The sequence below is a fragment of the Caretta caretta genome, chromosome 11 (assembly GCF_965140235.1).
Source record: "Caretta caretta isolate rCarCar2 chromosome 11, rCarCar1.hap1, whole genome shotgun sequence".
Lineage (NCBI taxonomy): Eukaryota > Metazoa > Chordata > Testudines > Cheloniidae > Caretta > Caretta caretta.
The window spans coordinates 29,558,543-29,581,725 of record NC_134216.1 but is presented as its reverse complement, the minus strand read 5'-3'; the positions used below and the strand labels follow the sequence as shown (position 1 = coordinate 29,581,725).

Genomic DNA, 23,183 nt, shown 5'->3' with positions numbered 1-23,183 from the left:
TAGGAAGATGGAAGACCTTTGAAGAACTTGCTACCTCTATACTATACTCTTCTATTGAGGACATCTGCCCACTGAATGTTAAGCCAGGTTGCTGCAACATTGGGCTCCTTTTGGAGATCTGAGCATTTTTAGATGCTCAAATAACAATGGCAGCACAGAACATCCACTTACTACTGTTAGTGGACAGAAGAATACCACTTGCCAACAGACTCAGATCTAGCCACAGTGATACATACATTTGTGACTTCTGGGCTGGATTATTACAATTGATTATATCTGGGATGACATCACAGACCCTGAAAAATCACCAAATAGCACAAAACACAGCAGCTCGTTGTTTAGCAACACAGGTCACTGTGCACAAATCTCCTAGTTGCTTTTTTCTATACACTGACTCCCACTGAAAACAAAGTCTAATTTCAGGTCTCTGTCCTCATATTCAAAGCCCTCAATAGGAATGGGTCTGTATTCCTCAGAGGCTGCCTCTCTGTGCAATCATAACTTCCCATGATAGCTAGCCTCTGCCGGAACCATGAAAATATCAACAAATAGAGACAGGCTTGTGAGTGTAGGAGACAAATCTATCACAATTGAACCTCAGGTAAGAATGATTTGGGGCCTTCTTAGTTCAGGACTACCTGCAAAACTTTCTTTTTTTCTTTCTTTCTTTCTTTCCATAAGGGCTTCATAAGCACATAGACCCACTCCTTAACACACACATGACTAACTAAGCTATTTTTCCTATAGGCTGTGAAGAAAGAAAGAGAAAGATATATATTTTTTCTTTTATTTTTAAAACAGAGCTTATCAGAGAAATGGAAAAAAGCTATTAACATTTTCAACCAACTCTAAATTTTAAGTATTGTGGGGAGGAGCATACAAGTACGTAGATAAGATATAATAAGATAACTATTATTCTATGAAATGGCTTCTACCTTTTCTACCCCTATCTGAATAGCCGATAGCTTTTTCTAATTAATGCAGTTCTGACCCAGACAGTAGCTATGCAAACATACCCAATGGCTTTATTACCTGGAAGCTTCTGTGATCAATGTGATTATCTTATGTACTTTTCTCAATGTTTAAATATTACCCCTGTAATGTGACACCTAGAACTGTTCACAGAACAGCAACTACATAATCAGGAATGACCGCCATGAAGCCACAAGCATGTCAAAGCCTATGCTTACTGCTCACATACCAGCATGACTATGAAATGACAGAGTCATTTTGTGTATTATTGACATACAAAGAAGCAGACCAAGTATTCCACTCTGCTTGAAGTGAAAGTCTGAGAAATTAACTTGATTGGTCAACACTGGTAAAATTCAAAGCAACACAATTAACTCTTTATCCAGTCAAGTATTGGTACACATTTGTACCAATTTGCCTATATTGGGATTTCAAGCAATATTTAAAATTCTATTATTATCTTTCTGTTTGGACTATGAAACCTGGTGTTTATTATCTTCTGCATTGAACATCTACATCAATAGCACATTTACCTCCACAGACCATCTTTGGTGGGTGCAGTCTCTAAGGGGAAAAGAATATCAATTTAAATGATCTAGAGTTCTTAACACACAGTAAAACAAAATTAATGTGATTAAATTGATTATGCCTTGATCTGCATGCTATTATGTTCTAAAGATTGTGACAGTAAGATTATTCTAACTAAACACTCCTGCAGAAATATATAAAGTTTCTGAACTTGGTAATATGGATAAGTACAAATGGTTTGTACAATCATAGGATCAGATTTAAGATTAACATATACTTGTATTTCCTTTTGCCTCAGGATGGACAAACCAAAAGATAAAGGGAATATGATCCCGCAATTAAATGCAGTGGGTCTTTATCTGGGCAGATGAAAAGGAGTGATGGCCCTTTGAAAAGTCCCCACTGCCCTGGGTTATGAGAGGAAGTAAAAGGGGGCAACACCTGAGGTGAGCAAGATAGAACCAGAACCCCAGCTCAGATGAGATAGCACTGACCTACCAGAGGGAAGGATATTTATATCTTATGCCCTCCAGGTGGAAACCTTGACCTGCCGACTACTGAGAAGGAGGTAGGACAAATGCTGATGGCATGATGCAGTGCCAAATAAGCATGTAGCTTCAGTCATTTATGAACAAAACTCTCCTCTCAGATCCACAAGACATTACTGTATGGATCTGAGGGGAGATTTCTGGCAAGTATATTTTATCGGTTCTCTGAGGATTCCATAAAATAAGAAGTCTAATGCCCAGGATAGGAAATATACTTTTTAAATACTATGTGGACTCAAACAGTGAAGAAATGTTCTCTCTAAAAAAAAGTGTCAAAATCAAGGAGCAGGTAAGGGTATTCACTAACTGGACACCTCTCAGAAAGAAACACTGCATATGGGCCTAATCACATTTATTCTTACTGCCATATTAACTATCCCAAGCTTCCCAATTATTTTGCATTCACCTTTCTTAATTGATTTAAAGCATTCTAATAAAAGCTACAGGGAAAGTGCTTTCTCTTCCCTCTCACATTATGCTGATGCACAAAGACATTAATTGATGAAAGCCACCTTAGGCAAAGCATTCAAACTGAAGTTGATTATACTACCAATTAAAGAATACACGCAAATGTTACCAAGTTTCCAATTAGGACATTTTAGGGGGCAAAATGTTACAGCAGATTTATGCATACTCTGCTTATTCATTTTCAAACTCGATAGTTAATTATGAAAATCTTGTAGTTCACTGAAGTATTTTAGCATATGGACAGATCCAAAATATAAATGTAAATATTTGCGATTGAATAAACGAGACAAAGCATAATCACATATTTGGCTTCATTTTACAATAATATCTTAGTATGTTTAGTAACCACGACTTTTGCAACACTATGTTGTTCAATGGACAAATCAGTCAAGTGCCGTGTTGAACCAGGAACTATGCCAGAATATTTAATTGCATGAAATTAACTCAGATCTCATCTAACAGATTTTTGTACCAATAGCAGTGATCTCAAACTTCATCAAAGCAGAGTTCATTTTGCAAAAAAGACTCATGGAAAATTTATTTCACTGTTTTCCAGCTCCAATAATAATCATGAATATTTGTTTGTTTATTTAGTTATTTTTGGTGTTCATACCCAGATGCTTCTAAGCATATTAAAAACCTAAAACCAATCATTACTGTAAGGTAACAAGGCCCAATACTCAGAGCCAGTATAAAGTATAAAAATATTAAACAAATAACATTAAAATAAAAAATATCCAGTTTACACTTTTTGTGAGGTAATTATTATCAGTTGATGACTTTGGAAATGTTAACTATATAAACAAGATTCTTTCCTTTACCATCTGAAACAGATATGATGCCTAAAGACCAACCAAGAACGGAGCCCCTTTGTGCTAGGTGCTGTACAAACACAGAGTATTAGGCAGGCCCTGCCTTGAAGAGATAACAACATAAATAGATCAGACAGCCACAGTGTGTGGAAAGGGGTGTACGACACAAGTGGAGTGAACAATGTAATAGCAGCTGTCATGAATATAAAGGGAAGGGTAAACACCTTTAAATCCCTCCTGGCCAGAGGATAAAACCCTTTCAGCTGTAAAGGGTTAAGAAGCTAAAGATAACCTCGCTGGCACCTAACCAAAATGACCAATGAGGAGACAAGATACTTTCAAAACTGCAGGCGGTGGGGGGGGGGAAGGGCTCTCTCTGTCTGTGTGATGCTTTTACTGGGAACAGAAAAGGAATGCAGTCTTAGAACTTAGTAAGTAATCTAGCTAGATATGCGTTAGATTCTGTTTTGTTTAAATGGCTGATAAAATAAGTTGTGCTGAATGGAATGTATATTCCTGTTTTTGTGTCTTTTTGTAACTTAAGGTTTTGCCTAGAGGGATTCTCTATGTTTTGAATCGGATTACCCTGTAAGGTATTTACCATCCTGATTTTACAGAGGTGATTCTTTTACTTTTTTTCTTCAATTAAAATTCTTCTTTTAAGAACCTGATTGCTTTTTTCATTGTTCTTAAGATCCAAGGGGTTGGGTCTGTGTTCACCTATGCAAATTGGTGAGGATTTTTATCAAGCCTTCCCCAGGAAAGGGGGTGTAGGGTTTGCGGAGGATTTTGGCGGGGGGAGAAAGATGTTTCCAAGCAGGCTCTTTCCTGGTTATATATCTGTTAGACACTTGGTGGTGGCAGCAATAAAGTCACTATTCTGTGATACTTTCTCTTACGTAAACTCTGCAAAATCACCAGCATGCCTTTCTTTGACATATGACAAATTTCTTACTTTAATGTCCAATTACGATTAAATAAACTATTTTGCCCTTTTGAATTAATGTGTTTAAAATACATTTAGATGATTGTATAAAATGTTAGAATTATTGCTACATAATTAAAATAAAATATATAAAATGTGACTAATTATTACACTTATAAGGACATATTGTGATTTTTCAGCAGAACTCTCTATTCAAATTCAGTTTCTCTTGTGCTTAAAATCAATGGCACAATATGGCTCTTAGTCTTTATGATTTGGCAGGGTATTTACTGAGTAAAAAATTACTCCACATAACATACCTATAATTGAGAATTTCTATTGTAGAAAATTCTCTAGAGCAAGATAAAACATACATTTATAGTTATAGTCAAAATTGAGCAGATTCTCAAAGCCAAGCATATCTTCCAAGCATCAAGATTTTTTTTACATGTAGTTGTGTAGAAACCCCTCATACTCACTAGCATGTTACAATTACCTATCCTGTTGTTAAGTGTGCATAGAATGAGAATTCCACAGATGGATAACAATCCCTAAAGATTTGTTACTTAGAATTCTACGTTGAGAAAGGGTTCTGCATCACTTCCTTCAATAAACTATATGCTTTTTGTCATTCAGTTTCTAATCTAAGCGGACAGCAGACATAGGGGGAAATGGTTATCTCATATATATGGTAGCTAAAAAACCACATAATATGCCTGTTCTAATGTCACTCTGCAACAACTGTTACCATGTGATGTTTGATTACGAAAAGTAAAACTAGGGAAAAATCTGGCTGTTTTCATTTTGGATTCACTAAGAGCCCAATTCTGCCCCACAGAGGAAGTACTCAGCATCTTGAAGAATTGGGTTCTAACTGCCAATGAACCAACAATGTCCCTGGGCTCAGTCCTGCTAGGCTGTGAGTGCCCTCAACAGGAGTGCAGGGCACTCAACACCTCACCTGCATGGAGAGTACTCAGCATTTTGCAGGATGCAGCCCTAAGTGACTGAAACTCTCTTAGCTGTATCTTGCTTTTATATTATTATTCATAAAATATTCTTCTTGGGGAGGGTGGAATCATTTTGAAACTGGAGAATATGGTTTAGATATAGGCTATACCTGTGTAATGAAATAGCATTTTTAATTGCTTTACATTGCACGACTTGCATATTATGCTGGCCTGTTCCCACTGCTGCCCCTTCTTAGGGCACTGACATTAGTGTACTGTTATGACACTAATGTTGCCCGTCTGCCAAGTGGCAACAGATCTCCAGGCCAAGACCATGCAGGTCACCTTACCTGTGGAGGAGCAATCAGTCTATTATATATATAACTTGCTATACAAGAACTAGATATTATTATTTTATTACACGTATACACCAATCCTGGAATAGAGGTGGTCAAATGGCAGGTAGGTCGTCTCTTCTTTCAGGAATCTCAGTCCAACACCAATGCCTGATTTCCAGGGGGCAACTGTGCCTCAGAGACTCTGCCTCTGACTTGGATCAGAGACCAAGACAGAAAGCAAACTCACCTGCTGCTCTCACAGATCCCTCTCCAAGGCCCACTACCTTGGAACAGAACTGTGCATAATCAAACTTATCAACACCACAGCATGTCTTCCAAAAACTGAACATTTTTTCACATACTAAGAAGAACATGAAAGACCATAAACTCCACCTGATACCTGCCAAAACACTATGTTCCTGTGTTCATTATTTCACCCCGATATCCTAATTAAAAATAAATTGCAAAAGGCTAAATGCTAACAAAAAGGTGCTTAACAAATCAAACATACTACGTATTTTATGGTCATCCTTTAAGATTATATGTAGAATATAAGTGAAAAAGGCAATGGGGACATTTGCAGGTTATTTTTTTATTCTCGGGCTCTGTTCAGCTTTTAATTGTCTGCACAGCTCACAGAAGATTTCTGAGAGTCGTTGCTTTCATAGCCATCAATAACAATGAGGAGTCCTTGTAGCACCTTAGAGACTAACAAATTTATTTAGGAATAAGCTTTCATAAGCTATAACCTACTTCATCAGATGCATGGAGTGAAAAATACAGCAGGCAGGTATGTGCTGTATATTTATACCTGCCTACAGAATTTTTCACTCCATGCGTCTGATGAGGTGGGTTCTAGCCCATGAAAGCTTATGCCCAAATAAATTTCTTAGTCTCTAAGGTGCCACAAGGACTCCTTGTTGTTTTTGCTGATACAGACTAACACTGCTACCCCTCTGAAACCTATAGCCATCAATGTTGCCCTTTATTCTAAAGGTTACCCCCCTCTCAGAAGCAGCTGCATATAGCTGAATCCAGTCTTACATTGCTCCTTAATTCTAACTTTTTCTGTACAGGGCAGTGGAGCTCAATGAAGGCACCACAGAGCAATTGACAGTCAGTTCTGAAAGTGGAAGTTCTGAAATGGAGCTGGAGCTGCCAGCAACCGGCTCAAAAGTCTGTGTTCTTCCTCTACAAATGGTGATCACCAAGGAGGGAGCCCTATATGGAGGGAAAGAAGGCAAGATTCCCCTCACCTTGTCTCCATAGCCAGTGAAAGGTGCGATGAGCCCCAAACCTCTGCAGCCAGTAACTTTACTGGGTGAAGGAGATCCAAGCCTCAACATGTATGGTCACTTTTTATTTTTTTAAATGTAAAAGAGGTCCTGAATAGAAGCAGATTTCTCTGGCCACACAACTGGGTTGACTACAGCTCCCCACACTTCTCTTCCATAGCCAGCACTGTTTACTGACCCGGTGGGTAACCTCGCTTTCTGCATGGTTAACCTGGAGCATAAGAGCCATATGAAACCTTTTAGAGCTTCTGAGCCTTAGTAGCACTATAATGCAACTTTTAGTCAGAATAAAAAAACTTTCTTTTTCAGATTTCACTTAAGGAAAATATCCAGCTCAACCTAGACAGCCCTTGGGACCTAACTTACAGCAGGTTCTGGGGCTACTCTATGGACTGCAGCATGGCCAAAAGTCTCCACAATGTTGCATACTGCGACCTCACCCCATATTGTCCCTCCTCCCCAACCTATACACCTGGCAGGTCCCCTACATCAGTGCTGGTATAGGAGTCCTCAAAATGCAGACTTCTGGATCCTTCTATAGCTCTTGCACCAGGAGAAACCTCCCTAGGCTGGACATGGGGCATTTAGGGCTCCTTTATGCCTCACTGGCTGGTTTACCTGAAGTAAAAAGGCTAGAGCAGAAGTGAGGATCTCACCTGCAGTCTCCAAACTCAATTTTTTTTTAGTTCCTTACAGTCTGACTCTACAAGGGGCTGCACATTTCCAGAGATGAACTGAATGCTGCTCACAGCACCATGGAGGAAGATCTCAACACCTTGTAGAACTCACTCCAAATCAGCAACTGTAACGTATAATTTAAGTTGACTATGCATTTATTATTCTTAGAAGAAAACAAAACCCCAACTGACGAACTGAAAGAATTAAAAAATTGAATAGGGCAATTGCTGAGGAGTGGTTCAGTTTACCATATTTATTCCCTCATTTGGATAGCTCAAATTTTTACCTGGATGCAACAAAAAAAGGATTTTTATCTAAAGCTTACATAGCCCTATTATATGGGAATAGTCATTTTCTGCTTTTGCTTTTACTAGTCTCAGATTTACAGTCAGCTATTACATAAAATATCCTTCTTATTCATGAAATTTAGGAAGAGTACTTTGCAAGGTAAAAAGATTTGGTAAAAGCATCAATCTCTAACATTGCATTAAAATAAAGCAGAACATCACCTCGAATAAGCCAGCATCTTTAGAAGAAATCAGCTTTCAGAATTACCATGTAACACTCGTGATGTTCCATTACAGCAGGACAGGATAGAGCTGAGCAACCATGACTAAAGATTCCCAGAATAACGTTCTACAATATGGTGGAGTGAATGCCAAATAGGAAAGGATTGCCGAACTGTGAGGTTAAAATGGAGAAACAGGGATTGCAAAAGTCACCACAACATCACTGCATAATACCTTTAGAGCAGTGGTTCTCAAAGCCGGTCCGCCGCTTGATCAGGGAAAGCCCCTGGTGGGCCGGACCTGTTTGTTTACCTGCCGTGTCCGCAGGTTCGGCCAATCGCAGCTCCCACTGGCCGCGGTTTGCCGCTCCAGGCCAATGGGGGCTGCGGGAAGGGCGGCCAGCACAGCCTTTGGCCCGCGCCGCTTCCTGCAGCCCCCATTGGCCTGGAGTGGCGAACCGCGGCCAGTGGGAGCCACGATTGGCCGAACCTTCGAACGCGGAAGGTAAACAAACCGGTCTGGCCCACCAGGGGCTTTCCCCGAACCAGCGGCGGACTGGCTTTGAGAACCACTGCTTTAGAGGACTTTAGAAACACTGGGTCAAATTCACACTGATTTACAACAAACAGCAGGCCTTTGGCAGTGTTTTGCAAGGAAATTCACCTCCTTTCACCATCAACAACTTCCCTGGAGTTTCATGGTGTGAGGTGAGTTATGTACATATTATCATCTGCATTTTTCTGGTGGGGAAGCTGAGGCAGAAAGGTTAAGCGGCTTGCCTGAGGAGAGAGAGGGGTTCAGTGTTAGAAATGGAATTAGGACTCATGAATTCCTGGTATGTGAGCCTCACCTCTGCTCCAGACTCTTTCAACTAGGGAAAAGGACCAGAGTGGGGTAAAAGAGCCCTAAAAGTATCATATACAGCTGGGGAAGGTGACCCCAGTGCCAATACTACAGAGATAGCTGTAAGACTCCAAGGACCTCACTGCAAACCGTGGCATGGGGGAAAGTTGAAGAAGGGCTGGAGGGCAGGAGGCAGTGCTTTATTTGTGCAGGGCTGAGTCCCGGCACCTCTAGACTTAGCAATCCACAGCCCCTGGGCTTGCTGCATCAGTTATGAATGCAAAAAAAAATTGCTTGAGCCCTGGCACCTCTTCCATTACAAGTTAAGCACTGGCAGGAGGTCTTTGCTGGGTGGGGGGGAAGGGGTGGGGGAAGGAATGGAGAGGGGGAGATCTTTAGCACTAAGCAGAATTGAGAGTCTGGACAGCCATATGGCAGCCCAAAGAAACTGCTGTAATTTAGACAGTCCCTTGAAGCTGTGTAAATTATGTGCAGCCTCTTGCACCTAGAACAGTCCAGGATTAGGAGAATACAAAGGTGTCTTCAAGCTACTTTAGTCACTACCCCGGAGCTGTGAGTTCTGTGCTGTGCTTCTTAGGGTATGTCTACACTTCGAGCTGAGTGGGTGTGACTCCCAGCTCAAGGTGACATACTTGTGCTAGCTCTAATCGAGCTAGCATGCTAAAAATAGAGTGTAGCCACAGCAGTACCCCGAGTATGTGCCTAGCGTCTCGGAAGGGCATGTACTCAGCGGCTAGTTTATCCTGCAGCTCATGCTGCTGCAGCTACTCTCTATTTTTCGCAAGCTATCTCAAGCATGCCTCCTTGAGCTGAGAATCATACCCCCACTTTGCCACTTACATAGCTGAGTTGCAACTGTAGACCAGGACAAAACAAGTTCAGCACAGTTTCAGAAAGTCATCGTTTAAACCAGCTCCAGCATAAAATTAAATATGTAGCAAAAGAAAAAGAAATGCATTTATCTACTACTGTGTACATTTCATAGCTCACTTGGATTTTTCACTGTTTTTCTCTCATTGCATTTGCCTTCACCGTTCCCCCTGTCAATCCGACATCAATCTGTGTTTATATTTTGAAAATATAAAATCTCACTCCTTAATTTTAACCTGCTGCTAAAACTCAGAAGACTGGGGGAAAAAAAAAAAAAACACGGCACAGGGTCTCTTCTAATCTAGGCTTCTCAAAAGGTGACCTCTTTTGTTCATTTAGTTCTGAAGATTTAGTGATTAAAAAGAAAAGCTAAGAGGTATTACAAGAAATGTCTGTTGATGGTTTTAAATTTATTTTTATTAAAAACAGCTCACTGGGAGAAAGGCAGGCCTTTTTGCTATTATACTGAATGTGTCAAACACAATACAACCACTGGATCTCAAGAAAGGAATTCAAAATAAGAGAAATGAATGAATGATGAACCTTGAAATTCAAGCTTTTTTGTTTATTTGACTTACCTTTATAAGAGAAAAAGAGTGATTGATTATATATTCTTGCTCTTCCTACAAATGTGTGTGGCTAAGGGAGACATTTCCCATCTATTACCATAGAGAGCCAATATCATTAAATTTTAATGTTTAAAAAGAAAGCTTCTTTTGGTAAAGCTAACATATAGGAGTAGCAATTGTAAACTTCCATTAATCTCCAGTTCAGGCTTCTTTTATTTCTTTTTCTTGGGTGTGAATGAAGGTAGGATTAGATTATTGTTATGAGCAGAGGCTCTATTTCTGAATATACACAGTAACAGGAACCGCTTCCATGGTAACATAATACAAGAGTAGCCAAAGCCATGATGCCTATGGAGATGATTCCAGCCGGGCAAATCACATGGCTGACTCATTCTCTAACTGACCAGTAAAATCAACTGATTTAAACTAAAATAACAAAAATCCTAGAAGTCAGCTATTGCAAAAGTGGAATGACAATGAAGGGGCTTTACCTAATGTCTGATTTTGATAAGCATTAATAATTCATTTTCCTGTGTGACTCACTTATTGCCAGTGTTCCATCGAATCAAAAATCTATCTACAGGTACAGATTTAATTGCCACCTCCCTCCCTCCCCGCCCACCATCAAATGGTGAGAAACTTAATGGGGCCAGCAATGAAAGGGATACAGTCCCAGGAGTAAGGAAGAGAGACATTTGTCAAGGTATAATAGGTAGCTCCTCCCCCTGGGAGTCTCTGGCACCCACTGGCCAGCTAAGGGAGACGGGTGCTGATTGGCCAGCATTCCCCAGGTTCCAGGATTAGCCCAGCACAGGGGCCACATGGACCCCTTTCAGGTCCAGTTCAGCAGCCCACCCTACCCATCTGAACTAGGAATGGGAACCCAGCCTGACAGATGCTGCAGGGTCTAGCCAATTGCCTGTTTAGGGAGTCAGGAAAGAATTTTTTTCTCCCTTGGGCCAATTGGCAGACGACCAGGGAGATTTTTGTCTTCCTTGCAGCACCTTCAAGCCACAGTGGGTTAAGTAGGAACATGCTTAGTACCCAGCTGAGTTACTGGGGTGGAGTTGTTTATTCGTCACAGCATGCAGCCGGTTTCCAGTGCAGCTAAGAGAATAAAATGAATGGTTTCCAAAGGTAAAAAACCTAATATTTTGATGATGGTCCTTGGGCTCATGTGACAGGGTGAGACCTTTTGGCCCTCGCAAGCTGAGGTCCCCACCCTGCTGTACAATTTGTCCCCTTCACACGGGTTGGGGGGGGAGAGGATGCTAGGATTCAGAGAACCGAGTCTTGGGGGGTAGTCTGGGGAGATCCTACCCTGTGTTATGGGTTATATGGTACAGAGCCCTGTAACCTTTCCACTGGAACCAATTAAATGCCTGATATAAAAGAGGATGGGTGATGGGGAGGTAGAGCCCCTCCTCTGTTTTAAAGTTTAATACAAGTTGTGGCCTGCCACTTAATTTCATGCATGTGTCCTCATTTTGCTGCTGTGTCCATGTCAAAGTGTATATGCTCTTTCCACTCAGACATCAGTACACAAAATCTATTGACTTTATTTAGAATCATTTCCCCATAGCAGAGGGCAGTATTTGGCCCCAGACACTTTAAAGTTTTTCCCTGGCACAGAGGCCAGTTTTAAAGTTGCAGTAAGTTGTTGTCATAAATATAAAGGGAAGGGTAAACCCCTTTGAAATCCCTCCTGGCCAGGGGAAAGCTCCTCTCACCTGTAAAGGGTTAAGAAGCTAAAGGTAACCTCGCTGGCACCTGACCAAAATGACCAATGAGGAGACAAGATACTTTCAAAAGCTGGGAGGAGGGAGAGAAACAAAGGGTCTGTCTGTCTGTAGTCTTCTTTGTCGGGGATAGACCAGGAATGGAGTCTTAGAACTTTTAGTAAGTAATCTAGCTAGGTATGTGTTAGATTATGATTTCTTTAAATGGCTGAGAAAAGAACTGTGCTGAATAGAATAACTATTTCTGTCTGTGTATCTTTTTTGTAACTTAAGGTTTTGCCTAGAGGGGTTCTCTATGTTTTTGAATCTAATTACCCTGTAAGATATCTACCATCCTGATTTTACAGGGGGGATTTCTTCATTTCTATTTACATCTATTTTTATTAAAAGTCTTCTTGTAAGAAACTGAATGCTTTTTCATTGTTCTCAGATCCAAGGGTTTGGGTCTGTGCTCACCTATGCAAATTGGTGAGGCTTTTTATCCAACATTTCCCAGGAAAGGGGGGGTGCAAGTGTTGGGAGGATTGTTCATTGTTCTTAAGATCCAAGGGTCTGGGTCTGTAGTCACCTAGGCAAATTGGTGAGGCTTTTTACCAACCCTTGTCCAGGAAGTGGGGTGCAAGGTTTTGGGAAGTATTTTGGGGGGAAGGACGCGTCCAAACAGCTCTTTCCCAGTAACCAGTATTAGTTTGGTGGTGGTAGCGGCCAGTCCAAGGACAATGGGTGGAATATTTTGTACCTTGGGAAAGTTTTGACCTAAGCTGGTAAAGATAAGCTTAGGAGGTTTTTTCATGCAGGTCCCCACATCTGTACCCTAGAGTTCAGAGTGGGGGAGGAACCTTGACAGTTGTACTGTACAATTTGCAGCTTTTTAAAAAAGCGGTTCGTAGTTAACTCATCAATGCACCACAATTAGTGGTTAGCAGTTATCTGAAATGCACAGGTCTGCATGACCATGAAGCCTATCAAAGTATTATATCCTGGCAACATTGCTAAAATGTAGGATCAAATAAATCTAACATATAGTACTATACATGGCTTCATAATCACCAGAGCTCATTTTCTTAAGACTTTAAATGCAACATTTTTTGTTAAAGAAATGTTAAAATATATGGTCTTTTCTAATATTTTAGCCTTAAAGTCTCTTGAAATGCTTTTGACATGTTACAATTACAAAATATTTTTAGCAAGATTTGTGAGCCATGAGATATTTGTCTTTGCCTCAAGCTGGGAAAGCTTGTATACTTTTTGTTCAGAAATTCTAACGAGCCTGGTATTATTTTTGACATCCTTTTCGATCTGAAATAGTTCAATTTCATAGCTATATTTTGTTAGCTATACAATCCCTCTAGCACTTACATTCTGTCCTATTTTTCTGTCTCATTATGAACTCCCATTAATGATAATAGGAGTTATGTATGAGTACTAAAGGATAACGGACCCCTATATTAGGTCAAATATGAATGGCTCAGCAAAAATAACACCAGAAATATAAGATAACTAATTTGCATAAGCAAACATAGGGATTTGAAAGTGCAACGGGTAAATGCACACTCTGCATGTGCATCCACTGTGCTTACTTTGGAAATGTCGCCCCTAATGTGCATGTATGAGGGACAAAAATAATCTGGAGATTTAAGAATCCTTCAGTGGAGTGTGACACCAGCCCAGGGGAGCTCAGAATCCGCCATTGCCATTCATTAAAGAAAAATATTAGAGCCCAATCCAGCAAACACAACTACCAGGCAAAGCTTTGACTGCCCTGAGTAGCCTCATGAATGCTAGTGGGGGTCACTCATAGTGGTAAGCACTGTTGTGATAATTGGGTTTACAGATTTACCCTAATTGGGAGTTCAATTGTAAAAAGTCAGTGCTAGTTCATAAGCTGTAACAATAACCTACAACAACAAACATTGATGGGAAAAAGTATGAAATAGTCCAAACAAAAAGACTTATTGATCTAACTCAAAGACTTTGTTAAGATCATGCTTGGTTAACAAGAAAAGTGTAAAACCAGAAATCAGTGAGTCAAAATTGGTGTGTTAGAAACTAGACCTAATTGGTGGACAAAATAATGAGGAGATGGGCCATTCTCTTTTTGGGTTCTTTAAGAAAGACTTTGGGAGAAAAACTGGCTACTGGAGTGAGCTTCATCATCATGACTACTATACCCTCACCTCACTTCTCTTTTCCCAAAAGGGACAGTTATTACCCTCTGATACCATCCCAGAGACTGCCAGACAATGGTTTTTTTTCCCTTCTAAAAGCTCTCTCCAGCTAAAGGGAAAGGGAACAAGGGATGTTGTTAAAGTGAAAGCTTATTTAATACTTTATATTTCAAATGCTATAACTGTTTTCCTTCTTCCTTTATCTTTAATAAAAGGTTAATATTTTTAATGCTGTGTTTGCCCTGGTACTACGCAGGCTGAGGTCTCTGTATACCAAACCCTGGACCTTGTTTAACACCGTTTAATGCTGGACAGTGACTGGGTTATATTAACGCCTTTAGCCCATATATTCCATTTTAATTAATACAACAGCACACATTTTTAAAAATTATGACTATGAGGTTGTAAGCCATCCAAAGTCTCATCCATTTCCATAAAGGATATTTTTTCCATAAGCAAAAAAATAAGTAAACATTCAGGACCAAATGTTCAAAGCTGGTGTCTACATTGCACCTTAAGGTCTTTGTTTGCTTACAAAGAAGAAAAATGTATCCACTCAAGAGTTTGGCCAGAGCTGTAAATGGTGGTCTGTGTGTACAATTTATAGGTGTTCAAAGGGTACAGACACTATCTGAAAATTAGGCCTTTTGAGTATTGTTAAAATTCATAAGTGGCAGGAAGTTAAGAAGTAAGTTTGGAACTCTGTCTTTATCTTTCATTATTTTGCTCAATAATTGCAACTATAGCTTTTGTTTTGTAACCTCTGAATACCGGGTGATTCTACACACCAACATTTCTGCTGCAATACCAAAGCACAATTAGGTAAGTAAACTGTTTCAATGCTGCCAAAAATAAAAGGTACATGGGACAACACATGTTGTTGCCCTGTGAACATGAAGCATAATATTTAAATACCAGCACTTAAAAATACCATCCCATTCTGCATCAGTGAAGAAGCAACAGTGAAGTACTGAAGGGAGAAATTTTAGCTTTGACTCTTTTTCAGCCTCAGCATTACCTTCAGTGAATTTAAATCAGGCTGTTTATATTATTTAGATGATTGTTGTGCCTTAGTTTCCACACCCGCAGATTAAAGAACATCATTCTTTAAGCAATTACTGTGTAGCTATTTTTTTTTTTACCTGATTTCCTCCCATGCCATGGCAGTTGAATATACCCACTTTTTCATTTTCCTTGCGGCCCATGTTATCCAAACATTGGTTGGTTTCAACATTTCTGATCTGAAGAAAACATAAAGGTGAAAACAAATGCAGGTAGTTAAAAGGAAGAGAAAAAGAAAAGAAACCAGAAGACTCTGCAAAAAACATTAGGATTAAATTTGTAGACCTAGATACTACAGATGCTCTTTGAAAAATGTAATTCCAAACCTCACATTTATGTGTGAAAATAAGATAACTGCATGAGCAACTACCCGTCTGAATGTTCAGTTACATGATCCGAATGCACCAATGTTTTAACCTGCAACATGTATGTGCATTCCCAGCTTTGAACAAAGAACATCTCCAAGCACATGAAAAATATCACAAAGCAGCGCATTGTGATTTAAATGTGTTACTTGTATGTATAAAAATTCACCTCTCCTTCTATGTCAATGGACTGTTTTGCCTTAATTATCTAATAAAATATTACCTTTCCTGAAGAAAGTGATATAGGACAAAATTATTTGTCTTCAAAATTGGTTGTTGTTTTTCCAAGTGAAGCAGGGCTGACTCAACTCTCCATTTTTCCCAGGTAGATCCGCTGAGTAACACACAGTTCTGTGTGTGGTCGTTTCAGATAAGACCTTAAAGACTGAGGCCCCACCTGCTCTGCACAGACTTTAACAATCTTATGGCACTTTCATAAGTGTAATGGTTTGCCTTAATGCCCTTTGACTAAAAGTGGTTTTCTCTCCCCCACTGTAATACAATATACTGTGCAGTGGGTTGTCACCAGCATGTGTTGCCCATATTTTAACACGGGGCTCCAACTAAACATTCCCCCTTACTCTGTGACAACCCTTCCATCTTCATAGGCACACACAATTATAGAGGCCTGAGAAATTTGGAAATCTGTTTATTTTCTCCATTTAAACAAAACCATACGATCAGAGCAATAAACATGGAATAATGCACTAAATGGGAAACTTTTCTTCAATGCACTTTAACAGCATATTTTATAGTTTGCTCCTGAAAATACAATGATGGCTTGACTTTCCGTAGTGCTGAGCATACAGAGTTCCCACAAGAGTCAGTGGGAACTTAAGGTGCTCAAATCTCTGAAAATCAGACCATGAATATATTGATAGTTTATCACAATGTCTAACAAATGCAATTGTGTGTGCACGTGCATGCATGTAATAAAGCAAACGTAGCAGATACCCCATATAGAATCTATCACCCCCCCCCCCCCGGGAATACTTTTTAAAATATAGTTGGCACAATCTGGTGTATTCCTAAGGCAAAAATATTTGCTCTTCAAGAATTCTGGTAAGATGATTTTCTAGTATCTGGGTATCTGTCTAGGTCCTTATATTGCGTCCATCAACATGGTGCCTGTGTGCCTACTTACCAGACAAGTGGGTGAATTCAGAAACAGTCTCCTCAACCCTTGCCTTCACTTTGCAGACAGAACTGAAACAAGTGACACTACAATCCCTTTTGAGGCCCCATCAGCACACCACGTGATACTGTCTGGCACCCCAAAGTTTCAATGAAGCTGCATGTACAAAATGTGTAAAGTTCTCATCATACACAAAAGTTATTCTTTTATTTATTACCCTTCTTCAGAAGAAAGGAGCTCAGACCCTAAAGAATGTGTCTTACAAATAAAGCGTTTTTTCCCCTTTCAGTAGGAGAGGGGGAATTTCCAACAGCAATACACAAAGTACAAATGCATCTTTAGCTCTCATGCATCCTTTATGAAAAACCATTGTGATACTGCATAATTCCAAAATACTTCAATGTCTTGATTAAACATTTACATGTAATACAATTATACATCAGCTGCAATTACAAATACCACTTACTGATGCCTAACTGGTATTGTATGTACGGGATAAATCCAGCTGGAATGTAATTAAATCAGAATTAAATCACCGATACAAGTAAAATCAGATTATTTTAATATATTACACAATACCAAGGAGGATTGGAAGGGGACGGTCTTTACAACCTAACAACATTGCTTCTTAATCAGCTAAAGGAGGTCACTATTCACAAACACAAGGCTCTCATTCAGATGCTCAGTGGACTTATTTTACAGCCCTCTTAGGCCTTACTGGCCCAGGGGAAAAGTGGCTCTGACAAGAAATTCAACTAGGGAATCTTGCATGGTGACAGGCTTATCACTAAGATATTTGAGATGATAAAGATATTTCTGTTTTTAAATTGCTTTCCTTCCCTCAGAGAAAACCATCAGGGTGTTTGTTCTTAAACAGTTTATTTATTTTATCTCAGGCTTGTTTAAATCTCTTCTGTGCAAGTTAGATGTGTGGCTTTCTGGGGATCTGAGATCCCTAAGGCTGTGTAATATGCCCACACATCAGCCTGATCTCTTTAGGGACAGGTTGATCTGGTGTATATGGAAACAAGCCATCTGCTCTGGGAACAGGAGCTATGAAGCTGCTTGGGGGATTGAGTTCATTGATAAGTAAGTAGTGCTACTCCCAGTTCTAGCCCTATCCTTCTTCATTGGCAGTCCACAAAATGATTGCAGTGCAAAGTCTGTAGCAGGCTTCATGTCTGACTCCAATGAGGGGAAAGGGAAGGTTCCAGGACTAGGTTGTTCTATTATTAAAAAGCAGAAGCAGCTTCAGCTGCTGGAGACTGGGGACTACTCCTATCCGGAGACTGGGGCAATTGGAAAATCTGTTCTCCATGTGTGGTGGGGGAGAACCCTCTCTCACATGGTTGTTGAAGGAGGCTCTCTGTCCAAGCTTTATTTGCCTTTTCACACCAGCATTACATTATTCACTCATATTAAATGTGTGATCCGCTAGAAAGGCTAGACCCTTTTCTGCAGTACTTCTGCCTAACCAGTTATTCCCCATTTTATATTTGATTTTTCCTTCCTAAGCATAGTATTTTGCATTGTCATTATTGAATTTCACTTTTGATTTCAGACCAATTCTTCAGTTCATCAAGATCATTTGAATTCTAATCCTATCCTCCAAAGTGCTTGCAACCCCTCCCAGTTTGGTATCATCAGTAAATTCTATAAATATGTTCTTGTAACACACTGCTGGGAATACCGACAGCTGGGAGCCACTGTTACCTCTCTGCCTGAGCAAGAGTGAGTTTTGCTGGTGATTAGACTGTGTGTCAGCTCCCTGCCACACCAGAATCCATCACCAGCAAACTCCTTAAGGGCTCTCCTGGCCCAAGCCTTGCCTAGCAGGCAACAATCAGTGAACTCCAGACACCAAACTCTGCAGATATGTTTCTCTGCAGTGCATTGCCCCTGCCATTGTGCATTCACAGAAGATGTTGAGTTCACTGTTCAGTACATCACTGCTCATTAATTTAACTGGGGTACATATAGCCTTCCCTTCAAACAAAGCACTGAATTGGTTTATAGTAAAAGTATACAAAAGAGCCCTGATTAAATGATACCAAGTAAAAGGGATCAAGATAGAGATGTCACAAGCAAATACAAGTGAAAACATGCATCCAAAAGTCTAAAACTTAATCTAGCAAAATACAGTCTTTGTTCTAGATGGTTTCTCTCACCACCATCTCCGTTCCAGCTTTTACTGGCCAGCCTGGCTAGGACCTATCACAGAGATCAAATTGTTTGGTTTCTTTGTCTCCTAAGGCAGAGGATAAAGATAATCTCTCTCGCTCTCTCTCTCTCCTCCTTATATCCCCAAAGGGATGTTTTTGTCTTATAAGTCAGGAAGGCCACCGGGGGATTCAGTCTCCTCTGCAGTCCGGGGGATTCAGTCTCCTGTCTGGGGTGAAGAAGCCCTATTAATTATCTGCATCTCAGGTTCAGGATCTGGATAGGCCCTGCTGGTTTAGCTTGATGGCTTTGTTTACTGCTAATTGAGGTAAACCCATATTCCTTTGTCTGGGACAGACCTGTTTATCACTTTTACCTAGGCTAGGCTATCTGGCCTTAAACAAGTTAGTAACATCATACTAAGGGAATTCATAACTCACATATAATGTTAACATATGCATTTTACAATGATATTAATAATCAGCATGTTAGCTTTCATATGACACCTCACAAAGCATAATTTGTACAATTATTATTACGGTAGTGTGTATGCTGTGAATACACGGGTGCCTAGCATCACAACGCTCAACTCCATCAAAGTAATTAATGAAAATATTCAATAGTAGTCAACCGAGGACAGACCCCTGCAGGACCCCACTTGATATGCCCTCCCAGTTTGACAGAAAACCATTAATAAGTACTCTTTTAGAATGGTCTTTCAATCAGTTGTGAACCCACCTTAGAGTAATTTCATCTAGACCATATTTTCCTAGTTTGTTTACGAGAATGTCATAGGGGAATGTGTCAAAAGCTTACTAACATCCAGGCATATCAAATCTACTGCTTCCCCCATCCGTTACCTTGTCAAGAAGGAAATAAGATTGATTTGGCATGATTTGTAATTCACAAATCCATATTGACTATTACTTACCACCTAATTATCCTCCAGGTTTGAACAAACTGATTGTTTAATAATTTGTTCCAGTATCTTTCCAGATATCAAAGTTAGGTTGACTGGTCTATAATTCCCCATATCCTCCTTTTCTTCCCTTTTGAAGATAAGAAATGTTTGCCCTTCTCCAGTGTGTTGGGCCTCACTTGTCCTCCACAAGTTCTCAAAGATACTCTCCAATGAATAGTTCAAAGATTGCTTTAGCTATTTTTGTAAGTACTCTAGGGTCAAATTCATCAGGCCCTGTGGATGTAAATACATCTAACCCAGCTAAACAGCCTTTAACTTGTTCTTTCTGTGTTTTGGCCTGGGATCCTTCCCCCGGTTGTTGTTGTTAATTGAGTTAAGCATCTGATTACCATTAACATTTTTAGTGATGAATGAAACCAAAAATGACAGGTTTCAGAGTAGCAGCCTGTCAAGTTTCCTTCCCCACTCTGAACTCTAGGGTACAGATGTGGGGACCTGCATGAAAACCCCCTAAGCTTATTTTTACAAGCTTAGGTTAAAACTTCCCCAAGGTATAAACTATTTTACCTTTTGCCCTTGGACTTTATTGCTGCCACTACCAAGCATCTAACAAACATATAACAGGGAAAGAGCCCTCTTGGAAACGTCTTTCCCCCCAAAAAATCCTCCCCAAACCCTACACCCCCTTTCCTGGGGAAGGCTTGATAAAAATCCTCACCAATTTGCATAGGTGAACACAGACCCAAACCCTTGGATCTTAAGAACAATGAAAAAGCAATCAGCTTCTTAAAAGAAGAATTTTAATTGAAGAAAAAAAGCAAAAGAATCACCTCTGTAAAATCAGGATGGCAAATACCTTACAGGGTAATCAGATTCAAAACATAGAGAATCCCTCTAGGCAAAACTTTAAGTTAGAAAAAGACACAAAAACAGGAATATACATTCCATTCAGCACAGCTTATTTTATCAGCCATTTAAACAAACAGAATCTAATGCATATCTAGCTAGATTACTTACTAAGTACTAAGACTCCATTCCTTTTCTGGTCCCGGCAAAAGCATTACACAGACAGAGAGAACCTTTGTTTCTCCTACCCTCCAGCTTTGAAAGTATCTTGTCTCCTCATTGGTCATTTTGGTCAGGTGCCAGGGCGGTTATCCTAGCTTCTTAACCCTTCACAGGTGAAAGGGTTTTTCCTCTGGCCAAGAGGGATGTTAAAGGTGTTTACCCTTCCCTTTATATTTTTGACATACCCCCCAAATCACAGATAGGATGAAACGCTGGCTGTGATTTCTTCCTGGAGCTCTAGGAGAAAACAGAGTTAATAAGACACATGCACTTCTAAATATATGACCAAGTATATAAAGACTAACAATATTTTCCACCTCTCAAGGACGATTTTAACCAGTTGATTCTGGGAAACTTTCACGGGAGAGTGCATCAGCCACTTTGTTAGAAGCTCCTGAGATGTGTTGGATGTCGAAATCAAAATCTTGGAGAGCTAAACTGCACCAAATAAGTTTTTTGTTACTTCCTGCGGCGGTACAAAGCCACTGTAGCACAGCACGGTCGGTTTGCAGGTGGAAACGCCATCCCCAAACATATGGGTGTAGTTTTTCCAGAGTGTAGACAATGGCGTAACATTCTTTTTCACTGACTGACCAGTTGCTTTCCCTCTCAGACAGCTTCTTGCTGAGAAACACTACAGGGTGGAATTCTTGATCTGGTCCTTCCTGCATTAAAACTGTTCCTACACCACACTCGGACGCATCTGTGGTTACTAGGAACGGTTTGTCAAAGTCTGGGGCCCTTAGTACAGGGTCAGACATGAGTGTCAATTTAAGCTGGTTAAAGGTCTTCTGACACTCTTCGGTCCACTGAACAGCATTTGGCTGTTTCTTTTTGGTTAGGTCTGTCAGTGGGGCGGCGATTTGGCTGTATTGAGATACAAATCGCCTGTAATAACCAGCCACGCCTAAGAAGGATTGAACCTGTTTCTCTGACTTTGGGACAGACACTTTTGGATAGCATCCACTTTGGCTTGTAGGGGGCTGAGAGTTCCTTGACCCACCTGGTGTCCAAGGTAAGTCACTCTGTTTAGGCCTATTTGACACTTCTTAGCCTTAACAGTTAGTCCTGCCTCCCTTATGCGCTCAAGGACTTTTTGTAGATGTTCCAGGTGTTCTGCCCAGGAATCCAAAAATATGGCCACATCGTCAAGGTAGGTGACTGTATATTCTCCTAATCCCACTAGGAGACCATCTACAAGTCTTTGGAAAGTGGCGGGGGCATTTCGCAGCCCGAAAGGGAGTACATTAAATTCATACAGCCCGAGATGTGTGGTGAAGGCTGACCTTTCCTTGGCGGATTCATCTAGCGGTACCTGTCAGTACCCCTTGGTTAAGTCCAAGTTAGAGATGAACTGGGCCCGTCCCAGTTTCTCTAATAGTTCATCTGTGTGTGGCATTGGATAGTTGTCTGGGCGAGTTACAGCATTTAGCTTATGGTAGTCCACGCAAAAATGTATCTCCCCATCTGGTTTGGGAACTAGAACCACTGGAGATGCCCATGCACTGCCAGAGGGGCAGATTACACCCAGCTGTAACATATCCTGGATCTCCCCTTCTATAGCAGTTTTAGCTTGAGGAGACACCCGGTAAGGTTGGACTTTAGTTGGGTGAGCATTACCTGTGTCAATGGAGTAGTATGCCCGTTGAGTCAGTCCTGGGGTGGCTGAGAACGTCGGCGCATAGCTAGTGCACAACTCCTTGATCTGCTGTCACTGTGTATGCCCAAGGGTCATGGAGAGGTTCAACTCTTCCACGCCACCAGCACTTTTCCCTTTGTAGTAGACACCTTCAGGCCACTCAGCATCATCTCCTCCCTGGGCTGTAAACTGACAAACCTTTAATTCTCTGGAATAAAAGGGCTTTAGAGAATTAATATGGTACACCTTAGGCTTTTGGTTTGAGGTGGGGAATGCTATGAGATAATTAACAGCTCCCAGGGGCTCCTGGACCATGAATGGCCCTTCCCACGACAATTCCATTTTATGGGCCTGGAGCGCCTTTAAGACCATGACCTGGTCTCTTACTTTGAAGGAACGCTCTCTGACATGTTTATCATACCAGGCTTTTTGCTCTTTTTGAGCATCCTGTAGGTTTTCTTTCGCAAGGGCTAGAGAGGTTTGGAGGGTGTTTTGTAGGTTGGTTACAAAGTCCAGAATGTTAGTTCCTGGAGAAGGTGTAAATCTCTCCCATTGCTGCTTCACCAACTGTAATGGCCCCTTAACCTCACGGCCATATA

At 40.5% G+C, this 23,183-nt stretch overlaps 1 protein-coding gene across 6 annotated transcripts in view; it reads right to left on the bottom strand.

The window, feature by feature from the left end:
* GALNT13 (polypeptide N-acetylgalactosaminyltransferase 13) overlaps positions 1–23,183 on the bottom strand; it is a 360,457-nt gene that overhangs the window by 42,198 nt on the left and 295,076 nt on the right. For all 6 annotated transcript variants that reach the window (XM_048869442.2, XM_075117832.1, XM_048869440.2 and 3 more), the window contains one exon: positions 15,376–15,474. In XM_048869442.2, the coding sequence (XP_048725399.1) occupies positions 15,376–15,474 (99 nt within the window). The remainder of the gene's footprint in view (positions 1–15,375; positions 15,475–23,183) is intronic.